At 40.8% G+C, this 14,543-nt stretch overlaps 1 protein-coding gene across 11 annotated transcripts in view; it reads left to right on the forward strand.

The window, feature by feature from the left end:
• Window positions 1-14,543, forward strand: part of LOC122563525 (oxidation resistance protein 1) — a 116,431-nt gene that overhangs the window by 560 nt on the left and 101,328 nt on the right. For 3 of the 11 annotated variants that reach the window (XM_087976746.1, XM_087976741.1, XM_087976750.1), the window contains exons 2-3: window positions 8,560-8,611; window positions 11,557-11,745. The exons of 2 other annotated variants lie outside the window; for them this stretch is intronic. Coding sequence is in view for 6 of the 9 variants with exons in the window: in XM_087976741.1 (XP_087832867.1) it covers window positions 11,684-11,745 (62 nt within the window). In the remaining 3 variants the exon portion in view is untranslated. Of the gene's footprint in view, window positions 1-2; window positions 453-8,382; window positions 8,468-8,559; window positions 8,612-11,556; window positions 11,746-14,543 lie in introns of those variants that run through there. 6 more of the 11 variants (XM_087976744.1, XM_087976742.1, XM_087976745.1 and 3 more) reach the window with 6 other exon arrangements.

The following is a 14,543-nucleotide window of genomic DNA, read 5'->3' on the forward strand; positions in this document are numbered from 1 at the left end:
ATCGGTTTTTTGATATGCGATTTATACTTCGATGTTTTCGATATAGATTTTTTTTAAAGACTGTCGTTCCAAAACTGAAAAAGACGGGGATATAGGGTGAAAGAAGAACTCCGAATTAGAATAATGTCTAGCTGCAGTCCAATCTTTCATGTTTTGAGTTGCTGTCGATTTCTATGTGTCTAAACCCACAGCAGAGATATGACTGAAGGCGTGCAGTCTTGCAAATGATATTTGGTTTGTCAGGTCTTATACGTTCAATCATCACAACTAAAATATGGAGTTTCAGAATCCGAAGCGGATACTTATGCTTTAGCCAACATCATGAACTGAAAATGTGTTGCTGGAAAAGCGCAGCAGGTCGGGCAGCATCCAAGGAGCAGGAAAATCGACGTTTCGGGCATGAGCCCTTCTTCAGGAATGAGGAGAGTGTGCCAAGCAGGCTAAGATAAAAGGTAGGGAGGAGGAACTTGGGGGAGGGGCGTTGGAAATGCGATAGGTGGAAGGAGGTCAAGGTGAGGGTGATAGGCTGTGGGGGTGGGGGCAGAGGGGTCAGGAAGAAGATTGCAGGTTAGGAAGGCAGTGCTGAGTTCAAGGGATTTGACTGAGACAAGGTGGGGGGGAGGGGAAATGAGGAAACCGGAGAAATCCGAATTCATCCCTTGTGGTTGGAGGGTTCCTAGGCGGAAGATGAGGCGCTCTTCCTCCGACCTTCGAGTTGCTATGGTCTGGCGATGGACCTGCATGTCCTTGGTGGAGTGGGAGGGGGAGTTGAAGTGTTGAGCCACGGGGTGGTTGGGTTGGTTGGTTGGTCCGGGTGCCCCAGAGGTGTTCTCTGAAACGTTCTGCAAGTAGGCGGCCTGTCTCCCCAATATAGAGGAGGCCACATCGGGTGCAGTGGATGCAGTAAATGATGTGTGTGGAGATGCAGGTGAATTTGTGGCGGATATGGAAGGATCCCTTGGGGCCTTGGAGGGAAGTAAGGGGGGGAGGTGTTGGCGCAAGTTTTGCATTTCTTGCGGTTGCAGGGGAAGGTGCCGGGAGTGGAGGTTGAGTTGGTGGGGGGTGTGGACCTGACGAGGGAGTCACGGTGGGAGTGGTCTTTTTGGAATGCTGATAGGGGAGGGAAATATATCCATGGTGGTGGGATCCATTTGGAGGTGGCGGAAATGACGACGGATGATACGATGTATATGGAGGTTGGTGGGCTGGTAGGTGAGGACCAGTGGGGTTCTGTCCTGGTGGCGATTGGAGGGGTGGGGATCAAGGGCGGAGGAGCGGGAAGTGGAGGAGATGCGGTGGAGGGCATCGTCGATCACGTCTGGGGGGAAATTGCGATCTTTGAAGAAGGAGGCCATCTGGGTTGTACAGTATTGGAACGGTCCTCCTGGGAGCAGATGCGGCAGAGACGAAGGAATTGGGAATATGGGATGGCGTTTTTACAGGGGGCAGGGTGGGAAGAGGTGTAGTCTAGGTAGCTGTGGGAGTCGGTCGGTTTATAGTAAATGTCTGTGTTGATTCGGTCGCCCGAGATAGAAATAGAAAGGTCTAGGAAGGGGAGGGAGGAGTCTGAGACGGTCCAGGTGAATTTGAGGTCGGGGTGGAAGGTGTTGGTAAAGTGAATGAACTGTTCAACCTCCTTGTGGGAGCATGAGGCAGCGCCGATACAGTCATCGATGTAGCGGAGAAAAAGGTGGGGGGTGGTGCCAGTGTAGCTGCGGAAGATGGACTGTTCCACATATCCTACGAATTTCAGGAATGAGGAAAGTGTGTCCAGCAGGCTAAGATAAAAGGTAGGGAGGAGGGACTTGGGGGAGGGGCGTTGGAAATGCGATAGGTGGAAGGAGGTCAAGGTTTTCAGGAATGAAGAAAGTGTGTCCAGCAGGCTAAGATAAAAGGTAGTTCAGGAATGAGGAAAGTGTGTCCAGCAGGCTAAGATAAAAGTTCAGGAATGAGGAAAGTGCTTGGATGCTGCCTAACCTGCTGCGCTTTTCCAGCAACACATTTTCAGTTCTGATCTCCAGCATCTGCAGTCCTCACTTTCCCGCCAACATCATGAAAACAGGTTATGTAGACCTCTACTCCAAAACAATCAGTTACCACATTTCCTAAATTATAACAGAGTGACTACATTTCAAAATGTAGGAAGGAACAATTATGCTATTTAATAAGATAAGACTCCACGTTATTGCAAGTAATGTATTAGCATTGATAGGAAATTAGCGAAATGATGGAAGACTTTTAAAGGTGGTAGCTCATAACTAGTGATGAGTCATAGGGACCAATGCTGGTGCCACAATTATTTATAATGTATATTTTTGGTTGGGATTAGGAAAGTGAATGTACCATGACCAGGTTTAGGGGTGATACAAAAAGAATAGGAAGGCGAGTGGTGAGAATGACACAGAGTCTTCAAGTAGATGTAGAGAGCAATTTTGGAGAAGATTTGTAACTCAGGTTGTGGATCAGGTTGTAAGTTTGCTTGCTGAGCTGGAAGATTTGTTCTCAGATATTTTGTCACCATGCTAGGTAACATCACCAGTGTTCTGTCCCGCTTGCTATTTCTGTGTCTTGGTCTGTTGTGGTTGATATCACTTCCAGTTCTTTTTCTGAGAGATTGGTAAATGGGGTCCAAGTCAATATGTTTGTTAATGGAGTTCCGGTTTGAATGCCAGGCCTCTAGGAATTTGCATGTCTTTGTTTAGCCTGTCCCAGGATAGATGTCCCAATCGAACTGGTGTCCCTCTTCGTCTGTGTGTATGGATACTAGTGATAGTTGGTCATGTGTTTTAGTGACTAGTGGGTGCTCATGTATCCTAGTGGATAGTTTACTGCCTGTTTGTCCAATGTAATGTTTGTTGCAGTCCTTGCAGGATATTTTATACATGACGTTCGTTCTACTGGTTGTTGGTACGGAGTCCTTTAAATTCATCCGGAGCTGTTTCAGTGTGGTGGTAGGTTTGTGGGCTACCATGATATCTAGGGGCCAGAGTAGTCTGGTCGTCATCTTCGAGATGTCTTTATTCGATGGCAGGGTGGCTAGAGTCTCTGTTCTACTGTGACATCTAGGAACCTTTGGCATCACAAAACGCAACAAATTAGAAGAAACCCACAAACACATAAACAACATCCTTTATGTTATAAAGTTCACCAAGAGGAAGAAAACAGCAGACTTTCCTTTCTTGACGTCACAGTAGAACAAAAAGCCAATAGAGAGCTGCAGACCAGCGTTTACAGGAAAGCAACACACACTGACCAGATACTCAGCTATAGGAGCAATTATCCCAACACCCACAATGGAGCTGTATCAAGATATTACTTAAATGAGCCACAACACACTGTAGCACACAGGAACTACAAGAAGCCGAGGAAAAACACCTCATTCAGGAACAATGGGTACCCGATAAATGCGGTCTGCCGATTCCTACACAACATGCCCAGAGACTCGAGCCATCCCGTACCAACAACCAGCAGAATGAACATCATATACAAAATACTCTGCAAGGACTGCAACAAACATTACATTGGACAAACGGGCAGGAAACTAGTCACCAGGATACATGAGCACCAACTGGCTACCAAAAGACATAACCAACTATCACTAGTATCTTTACACACAGCCAAAGAGGACACCAGTTTGACTGGGACAATACATCCATTCTAGGACAGGTTTAACAATGACGTATACAGGAATTCCTAGAGGCCTGGTATTCAAATCGGAATTCCATTAATAAACACATCGATTTGAACCCCATTTACCAACCTCTCAGAAAAAGAACTGGTAGTGATTTCACCCACCACAACAGACCAAGCGGGACAGAATGCTAGTGCTTCAGCAGAGGCTCAGCGATGATGTTACCTGGTATGGTGATGAAACGTCTGAGAACAAATCTACTAGTTCAATCAGCAAACTTATGACGTGATATAGAGGGGTTAAGCAAGTGGGCAGAAACTTGGCAGTTGGAATATAATGTGGGTTATGAACTTTGACAGGAAGAATAGAGGAGCTGTTATTTAAATGGAGAAAGACTGCAGAAAGCAAGGGAACAGGGAGATTTAGAGTCCTACTGCATAAATCACAAAACAAAATCGAAGTTCAGGCACTAGGGAAAGCAAATGGCCTTTATTTCAAAGAATACATACAAGCATTAGACAGACTACAGATGGAATTCTGTGAACAATTTTGGGTTCCTTATCTAAGGAGGACGTACTGGCATTGGAGACAGTCCAGAGAAGGCTCACTAGGCTGATACCAGGTATGAGAGAAAGTGAGGACTGCAGATGCTGGAGAATCAGAGCTGAAAAGTATGGGTCTGGAAAAGCACAGCAGGTCAGGCAGCATCCGCGGATCAGAAGAGTCGATGTTTCAGACATTTGCTCTTCATCAGCACTAATACCAGGTGTGGAGGGACTGTCTTATGAGAAGAGATTGAGTAGGTTAGGCCTTTACTTATTGGAAATATAAAAGAATGAGAGGCAACTTTATTGAAACATGGAAGATTCTTCAGGGGCTTGATAGAGCAGGTCAACTTTCTCATCCTACCTGTCCTTTAGAAAAGTTACATACCCCTAAATATTTAGTTCCTGGGTCTGATCTCTTGTAACCATGCCTCCGTAATGATAGGAAAGAAGAAATGAGAGTAGGACAGACAATGAATGTTAAATTCTCCATAATGATGATCTAGTAAGAGAATTACTACATGACAATGTTCACCTGAAATTTAGAAACAATACATAAGTTAAATATTTGTCACACAACAACTAGCAGTATTGATGAAACAGAATGAAGGGAATCTGTGATAAATAACAAACAGAATTTGAAAAGCAAAAAGAAACAAGATCTTTCACAGCATAACACCAACAAGGAGATGTCTGACAAATAATAATGGAAGCAGAGTTAGGAATTAGCATTAAGAGAGTCAGGAATAAGGATTTTTGAGGAGACTTGGGGATGGATGATGAGACAGTTTGGATTGGAGAACATATCTAGAATTTGGAGTAAAAGGTGACATTTTTGCCTCCAGTAATTGTAGAAAGAAATTTGTAATGCACAGTCAACCAGAACTAAAAGAGATAAGCATGATATCAAGGACAAAAACCTAGCGAAAGTTCCACTAACTTGCCACTCCCTCAGCTATTTTGTCTAACCACATATTCCTGCACAAAACTCACTGTTCCACTGACAATTTTATTTCAAATTCCTGGCTCCATCACTGCTGACCACTCCATCAGCCACTATACAGTAAATTACCTCAGTTGCTTTCAGGTATTCCAAGAACTTCATTCTCGTGACTCAACATAACAGCTGGTTGTTTCACTTTCCTCTAGAAAGTTTATGTAGATAGCTTGGAATTTCTAGTAACTCTCTGACCATAAACATGGAATCCACTTTGCTTTGAATTACCTGTTCTGGATGGAGCCATCTTCCAAATCAATAAGTATTTTAGCCTATGACTAGTTGATTTGCACTCTTGTAATTCTTGGGAAAACCTCTTATTCATCCAAATATCACACTCTGATTGTGTAAATTGTGTGTAGATTGCATAGAGGATTGATCTTTGAATATCTTTTTATCTCTTTCATATGCCAAAGACCTTTTGGATTTTCACAACTTCCTGGCATTTAGTCCAAGCCCCTATTTTTCTATCGAATCATCAGCACACCCCATTTAGAGGTCTACTCTGTCCCATCCCCAAATATTTTGGTGACTGCATATCTATCCAGCTGTTTGTGCTGTCTGTTGGACAGTATGTTAATACTGTTCTTTCCAATAAAATCAGTCAGAACACCACAATTTGGTATTTTGCTTCATTGTATTTTTCTGGAAAGCTAGATGCTGGAGAAGGTTTTTATTATTCATTCATTCATGAGATATGTGCTTCATTGGCTGGGCCAGCATTTATTATCCATCATTAGTTGCCCTTGAGACGTTGGTGGTGAGCTGTCTTTTTGAATTGCTGCAATCACTTTGATGTAGGTATGCCCATGATGCTGTTAAGGAGTGAGTTATTATAATTTATAAGCAATTATATATTATTGAAACTTCATTACTAACCAATAGAACCACAACAATCATGTGATGTGTTAAAAACCTTTGGCTTAAAAGTCGTAATTTCTGTGGGGGAAGACTTGCATGAATTGAGAAGCCTTCTACAATAATTGCAGCAGCATTTGTAAGGGTATATAGGATCTTTTAAGTTTGGTGCTTAGGCACAAAAAAAATTATGCAAACATCCATCAATAATAAAAACAGAAACTAAAAGGTATGTAATACTGAAAGAAATTGAGTTTGATGTTAAGGTACTTAAATGTAAACTCAGAAAAGGACAATGGAGATGAACACCAGGTGCTTTAGATATTAAATATCTGCAAGTTGAAGAAAAAACATAAATGTGACCCAAATATGTGCTGAATTTGACTTATTGTGCTTGCTCATGTAGACAAGTCATTAAAATATTTTAAGTTCTTTACTTTCACCTCAAATATTAAGGAGAAAAATCTTTACAAATATTAGCAAATTACTGTGCCATCAATTATTAAAATTGCTCATTCTGGATGTAGGTTTGCTTGCTGAGCTGGAAGGTTTGTTTTCAGACATTTAATCACCATACTAGGTAACATCTTCAGTGAGCCTCCGAATGAAGCACTGGTGATGTGGCCTGCTTTCTATTTATATGTTGGAGTTTCCTAGGTTTGGTGATGTCATTTCTTGTTGTGACATCATTTCCCATGGTGATGTTATTTCCTGTTCTTCTTCTCAGGGGATGGTAAACGGGATCCAAGTCAATGTGTTTGTTGATAGTGTTCAGCTTCTAGGAATTCTCGTGCATGCCTCTGTTTGGCTTGTCCTAGGGTGGATGTGTTGTCCCAGTCGAAGTGGTGTCCTTCCTCATCCGTATGTAAGGATATTAGTGAGAGTGGGTCATGTCGTTTTGTGGCTAGTTGATGTTCATGTATCCTGGTGGCTGGTTTTCTGCCTGTTTGTTCAATGTAGTGTTTTTGTTTGTCCAATGTAGTGTTTGTTATAAACACTACATTGGACAAACAGCCAGAAAGCCAGTCACCAGGATACATGAACATCAACTAGCCACAAAACAACATGAAGGAAGCTGAAAAATGTGTTGCTGGAAAAGCGCAGCAGGTCAGGCAGCATCCAAGGAGCAGGAGAATCAACGTTTCGGGCATGACCCACTCTCACTGGTATCCTTACATACAGATGAGGAAGGATACCACTTCGACTGGGACAACACATCCATCTAGGACAAGCCAAACAGAGACATGGACGAGAATTCCTAGATGCGTGGCATTCCAACCAGAACACTATCAACAAACACATTAACTTGAATCCCATTTACCACCCCCTGAGAAAAAGAACAGGAAATGACATCACCACAGGAAATGATGTCACCACAGGAAATGGTATCACCAACCCTAGGAAACTCCAACATATAAATAGAAAGTGAGCCACACCACCAGTGCTTCATTCGGAGGCTCACTGAAGATGTTACTTAGTATGGTGATGAAACATCTGAAAACAAACCTTCCAGTTCAGGGAGCATACCTACACCAGAACCTCCACTTGAGCTACAAATCTTCTCAAAAAAATCTCATCTCTGTGGGAAATAGGAGACCCCAAATTTTTAAACCATGTCCCCTAGATCTACACACCCCTTCAAAGGGGAACATCGACTGATCATCCAACTTGTTAAATATTAAATCCCTTCAGGATTTTCTGTTTCAGTAAGACCATCGTTCTATTTTTTAATTTCCAGTGGGAGTAAACTTCAATCTTAGATCTCTAAATAACGTGTTCCTATAATACACATAGTTTCTTAACTATCCTTCAAGAATAGTGCCCAGTAGTTCAGTCAGTAGGTGCAACTCTTGGTGTGCTACAGGATAGCAAGATACTAAATTCAATTAAAAGCAAAGAATTGGGGATGCTGGAAATCTGAAACAAAAACCAAAATTGCTTGAAAAACTCAGCACATCTGGCAGCATCTGTAGAGAGAAAAATACAGTAAATGTTTCAAGTGCAATGACACTTTGTCAGAACTGAAAATAATTGGGAAAGGGTAGTATTGTGCTGATGAGGTTATGGAGTTGGGAGAGGAGTGAATAGAATACATAAAGATGGTGCTAACAGAAGGGGGGAGAGAGAGAGAGAGAGCAAAAAGGTAAAGAATGAGATTGCTGATGATAAGTTGAGGGAATGATAAATGCTGAATAGGGTGCAAAAGGGTTGAAAATTGGTTGGCTATGGTGGGAGCAATCTATACAAAACAGGGCCTAGAGTGTGGGGGGAAGGTAACAAACATAGAGAAAATTGGTTCACATTCATGAATTGGTTAATTGAATATGGAAGATGAGATGTTGTTCCTTCAGCTGATATTGAACATCGCTGGAGCTATACAGCAGGCCTGAAACAGATATGTTGGCTTTGGAACACGGTGGCATGTTGAAATGACAGGTAACTGGAAGATTGGAGTCACTTTTATGGAAAGGGCATTGATATTTGGCAATGCAGTAACCCAATCTACATTTTGTCTTCCCACTGTACAGGAGATCATATTGTGAGCAGCAAATACAGTAGACTAGATTGAATAAAGTGCAGGTAAGTTGCATTTTCACTGGAAGATGTGTCTAGTTCCTATGTTAGTGAGGAGAGAGGAAGTAAATTGAAAAGTATTGTACTTTCTAGGATTTCATGGGAAGGTGCTAAGGGTGTATGGGGAGATGTTGGGAGTGTAGAAAGAGCCAGGTGTCCTGGAGGAAATGGTGCCTGCAGAATGCTGACGATGATGATGATGATGAAGGGCTTTTGCCCAAAACGTCGATTTTCCTGCTCCTTGGATGCTGCCTGACCTGCTGTGCTCTTCCAGTACAACACTTTTGACTCTAATCTCCAGCATCTGGAGTACTCACTTTCGCCTATGTGTCTACTGTGGCAACCCGCTTGAGGTGATGGAAAAATGCAACTTATGATGCTTTGGATTTGGAGGCTGGTGAGGTGGAAAGTGAGAACAAGAGTCTCTATCATTGTTGTGGGAGTGAAGAGAGGGAGTGAAAGCAGAAGTACGGGATAGTGGTCACATCTGACTATGGGTCCTGTTGACCCTGATGGTGGAGAATCTTCGGTTAAGGAAAAGAGTGAATGTTTCTGGGGCCTCCTTGCACAGTGTCATCATCAGAACAGATGCAACGAAGAAGGGGAAACTAGGAGAAGAGGAAGGAATACGTAAGGAGGCAGGGTGGGTGGATGTGTAGTCAGGATAATGGTGGGAATTGGTGGGTTTGTAATGAATATCAGTAACCAGCTTATCCCAGAAATGGCATTGGAGATTTTGAAGAAGGGAAGATAGGAGTCATAAATGGACCAGGTGAAGGTGAGAGCTGAGTGGAAATTGGAAATGAAATTGATAATTTATTTCAATTCTGGGCAAGAGAGAAGCAACATTGATTGTCATTGATTGTGGCACTGGAGAGACATAGGGACGGACCCAAGTAGAACTGGAAAAGAAATATTCCATGTAGCCTACGCAAAGACAGGAAAACTGGGTACCCGTGGCCACACCATTGACTTGAAGGAAATGAGAAAACAGTGCAGTGGTCCTCACTGATCAGGAAAGGAAAGTAACAGGCAGATTACCTTGGTAACAATGGTAAAGTAACCAAAACAAGGGAGTGAGGCATCCATAGTTGAGAGGTGGCAACTGAAAGTTTACCTCTGAGAATAACAGGAGCAGAGACAATTCTCCAGAGGACTGTGTAAGTGTTCCTGACAAAAATAAGTAAGATTGATGTGTTATAAGAAAATTCTTGGCGAAAGTAAATCTGAGTGCATAACATGATGTTATAAACCGTTTTGTTAAGTTAATAGTGTTTGTTTTATTTAAGTGTTACATACATTAAAGTTTTTTTGAGAAAAGTGAAATATTGTGGTGTGGTTCTACTGGCTAATGCTTTTAGATTGTTCTTTAATCATATTGTAACACTGGCTATTAGATTTTGGACTTAATACAATTTGAAGAGGTCCTGTGAAATATCATCACTTGTTCTTCAACAACAGGGGATCATTAGTTACCAATATTCACAGATAATTAATTATTCTACTAAATAAAATGTTAGCAAAGATATTTAATGTTAGCAAAGATATTTAATTTATCCAGAAGTAATTAACTATAATCATTAGTTAATGACACCCCTCATATTTAGAAATTCAGTTGTAATATATTCTCTAGTGTCGATGGTTCATTGGGGTAGCCCACTGGTAACCAAGCCCTATTATTCCCAAAGTCATCCCAAAATTTTCAGATTTTAAAATAAGTGCATAAACTTCCTTAATTTACCTGATTTGCAATCCCAGATTAATAGAAAGCACAGATCAGGTTTCTGTACGTAAAAGAATGACCATTTATTTAGTCCCTCCCAAGAGGACCCCACCTGGACCCCATCCTATCCCTGCAGCCCCACATTTACCATGGCTAATCCAACTAGCCTGCACTAACCTGGGTACAATGAGGCAATTTACCATGGCCAATCCACCTAACCTCCACATTGTTGGACTGTGGGAGGAAATCAGAGCATCTAGCAGAAACCCACATTGACACAGGGAGAACATGCAAACTCCACATAGATAGTCATCCAAGAGTGGAATTGAACCCAGATTTCTGGTGTTGTGAGGCAGCAGTGCTAAGCATTGAGCCACTGTGCTACCCATTGTAATTACACTCTAGATACAGATAAACAGTTATAAACTGTTGCCATATAACATTTCAAATTAAAACTCTGGATTCCTTATAAAGTCTGCTCACGCACAAATGCAACTAAACAAATAAATGGACAGGGACAAATAAGTTATGAGCAAAGAAAAACTGGGCAGGCAGTTCAGTGATTCTGTTCATAGGTTAGTGAGATGATCCTTATGATTCTGATGCTGGTCAGAACATTGCTTTTCAGTTGTCTTTCTTCAGATGCTTCTGTTAATTTAAGAATTCTGACATGTAAACTCACACTGCTGAAGGAAGGATTAACTGGATTGGTTTAGATTTAAAATGGGGTTTGACGCCAGAGAATAGAGAGACAGTTTCTGTGATGATGAAGATCAAAACACTTCTTATCTGTCTCAACCCCGCCCCAAGCTGTTCAGTTACCTGAGAACCAATCACTTAGTTGTTGGCAGGCAAAAGGCTTTTATCATTAGTAACTGATCACTAGTCCATAGACCAATCATCATCTTGTTGCCACCAAGCTATATCTGTACACAGACCCTCGACTCAATTCATCTGCAAGCACTTTAATTATTGCTTGTTTACACAATACTTGATATGTGTCAAATAAGTTGCTTTTTAAAACACTGATTTTAAAACAGTTCTTCCACATTTCAGTCCACAATTTTAAAAAGCACAAAATACAGGGTCTTTACTTGAGCTTCATTATCAGGATACTAAAGTTGCATCTGATTTTAACTTATTTAAAACCCACTTACTTAAACAGTATTAGAATGGGGCCCTTTTTTTGTAATTCAATTACTTACTTTTTTGTTTTCCTCTGTTATAGTCTTACCATTATGTGCACCACGATTGAGTCAAATGGTTATCTGTGCAATTAATAAGGAAGAGTTCTACAGAAGACAGGAGTGAAGCAATGCAATGTCACTTTGTGACCCTGTAATGTCAACATAAGCATGGATCTCAAGGAACAGAGGCAGGAGAAAAGGCAAGATTATTTTTCTGTTGTGAAAACAAGGTAGGATATCAAATTTAACAAAATAAAAGTTTAGAAATTGACAGAGGAATGACTTGTGGCAACATTGTGGGAATGCAATCTAACAATTTAAAATGACTTTTAGTATTAAATTTAGTTCACTGTATAGCTAAAATAGGAATTGATAAACCTGTTTTTTAGTGGATTTGAATATTTGAACAATCAAACTAGGAGCAAGAGTGCTGTACAATTCTAGGGACTCGTGGCCCCCCAGAGAAAAAAAAGTCTCATCTCTGCCTTAAATGTGGGACTCTTCTTTTTAAAATGTGTCCCCTAATTCTGCTTATTGAAGATTACCGGACTAAACATGTATCAGTTCCTTAACATAGAATTCTAAGTTTAGCAAAATATGTGTTATCAAAATGAGAGAGTCTTGATTTATATGGTCCTGTTTCAATAACACCCAAACGTGTTTAATATGAATTATTTTCAAAAGTAACTTTAGCAAATGTTGCAACTGTTTGACACACAACAATGTCTCAGAAAGCTTTGCTGTTCTTCAAATTTGTTTGCTTTTATTTGTGGCAGTGCTGGCAAGACAGTATTTATTGTCTGTCTCTAATAATGCTGTCAATCAACTGTACAATTTGGTACTAAAGTCACATGTACCAGACAGGGCTAAACCAGACAGGACTGCCAGCTTCCCCTGTCTGAATCATCAGTGAATCAGTTTCTTTTGTTGCCTTTTCTTATGCTCCAGCAATTTTAATCATTCCTGATTTACACTCTCAAATGAACTGGATTTATTGAATTAATTTTCCCAACTCCTTGCAATAGTGAGATTTGCATGCTCAACTCTTTCTATCTCTAGCTCTATCTCACGCTCTCTCTGTTTCTGTCTCTCTCTCTCTCTCTGACTCCGAGTCTGATAACACAACTCTGCCACAGCAGCTAAGCTTTCAGGCAGGCAGTCAGTACTTCAGTTTAATGCCTCTTCTGAAAGAAGGAACGTTTGGCAATACAAGGGGAAGAGACAGGAAGCTACACCAAGTGAAAATGATTTGCGCAGAAACCAAGTTGTACTGAATAACATTTGAGTTTAAAACTCTGCAGTCTTTCTTGCTAGGTTGTGGAATTTTAAGCTCGAGCTACATCATTTGCTCTAGATTTAAAAGTATGGCGTTATAAATAGGTTCTGTTCACAAAACGTACTGCACCATTAGGGTAATTATCATCGTTCGGATTTTTGTGTTAATTGCCTTTGTTTAATTTTGGATTGCCAACTTGAATGTCTAAAAACAGTATCTTTTAGATTGAAAGAGACAAATAGGTATTACACAATTAATAAAGGAACTCATGACTTTTTTTTTTAAATTCATTCATGGGATATGGATGTTTTTGGCTGGGCCAACATTTATAGCCCATCCTCAGTTGACCTTGAGAAAGTGATGCTCTTCCAGCACCACTGATACAGAACTTGAGAAAGTGATGTTGAGCTGCCTCCTTGAAATGCTGCAGTCCAATATAGAGGTTTGCCCACAATACTGTTCGAATGGGCGTTCCAGGATTTTGAGCTAGTGATACTGAGAAAATGGCAATATTTTCTAACTTTGGTGATAAGTGGCTTGGAAGGGAACATGCAGGTTATGGTGTTACCATATATTTGCTGTCATCCTTCCAGATGGTTGTGTTCACAGGTTTAGAAAGTGCTGTCTGAGAAGGCTAGTAAATTTCTACAGTGCAGGTTGTAGATAATAAATATTGATGCTACTGAATGTTGGTAGTGGAAGGAGGGAGTGTTTGTGGATATGGTGGAAATCAGGCTGGTTACTGAGCTCCAGTGGTGTCATATTTCTTGAGTGTTATTCAAGCTGTGTTCTTTGAAGCAAGTTGGGAGTATTCCAACACCCCTGATTTGTATCTTGTAGATAGAGGACAGGCTATGGGAAATGAAGAGGTGAGTTGTCAATGCAGGATTCCTAGCCTCTGACATGCTTTTGTAGCCACAGTATTTACATGGCTAATTTACTTGAGCTTTTGGTCAGTGGTTACCGCCCCTCCCCCCCCATCCCCCTCTCCTCCGAGATGCTGATAGTGGGGGATTCTGTGAGGTAATGCTATGGGGTGATGGTTAGATTCTCTCTTGTTGGTGATGGTCATTGCTTGGCACATTGTATGGCAGGAATATCAGCCCAAGCTTTATAGTATCCAGGTCTTCCTGTATTTAGACATGGACTGCTTCATGCATGTACGTATGTATATTTTTAAACTTTATTTTCAGCAGTCTTAAATCAAGTTACTCACATGGGGGATTGACATTGTGATTAATTTGTGAAGAACCAATTTTTTTGGTGCATTAAACAAATTGCACTGAGTTAGTGCTCTTTAAGAATATCAAGGCATATGCTTTAATGCAAATTTAGATTTTTAAAATGTAAGTTTCAAATACTAACCAGCCACATTGATTTCTGGCAGATTTTGGGTTGAGCAATGCATAAAGAGGTTTGAGCAGAAATTCTGAGGAAAGACAAGAACTTTTCACAATGGTGTAATTTTGGGCGCAACTACACAGAATCATTGATAGCACCTAAAGCAGAAACCTTTTACCTCAACATCAGAAATATAAGCTGGAGCTCTGTTATATCTTATCTCTATTTTAGGTTTATTTTGACATTGTCAAGAACAAGATATCACTATGATTTTAGATATCATAGACAGTAATTACAATACTTTCAATGAAATAGGTCTCTTGATTTACTTTGATATATTTGACAAAATCTTTCCTTACGTTTTTGAAGTACCACGGAGTGCAGCATCTAAATGTATTTGATGGCCCAATC

The sequence above is a fragment of the Chiloscyllium plagiosum genome, unplaced genomic scaffold (assembly GCF_037043375.1).
Source record: "Chiloscyllium plagiosum isolate Xiang-an unplaced genomic scaffold, Cpla_swu_hap1 HiC_scaffold_30, whole genome shotgun sequence".
NCBI lineage: Eukaryota > Metazoa > Chordata > Chondrichthyes > Orectolobiformes > Hemiscylliidae > Chiloscyllium > Chiloscyllium plagiosum.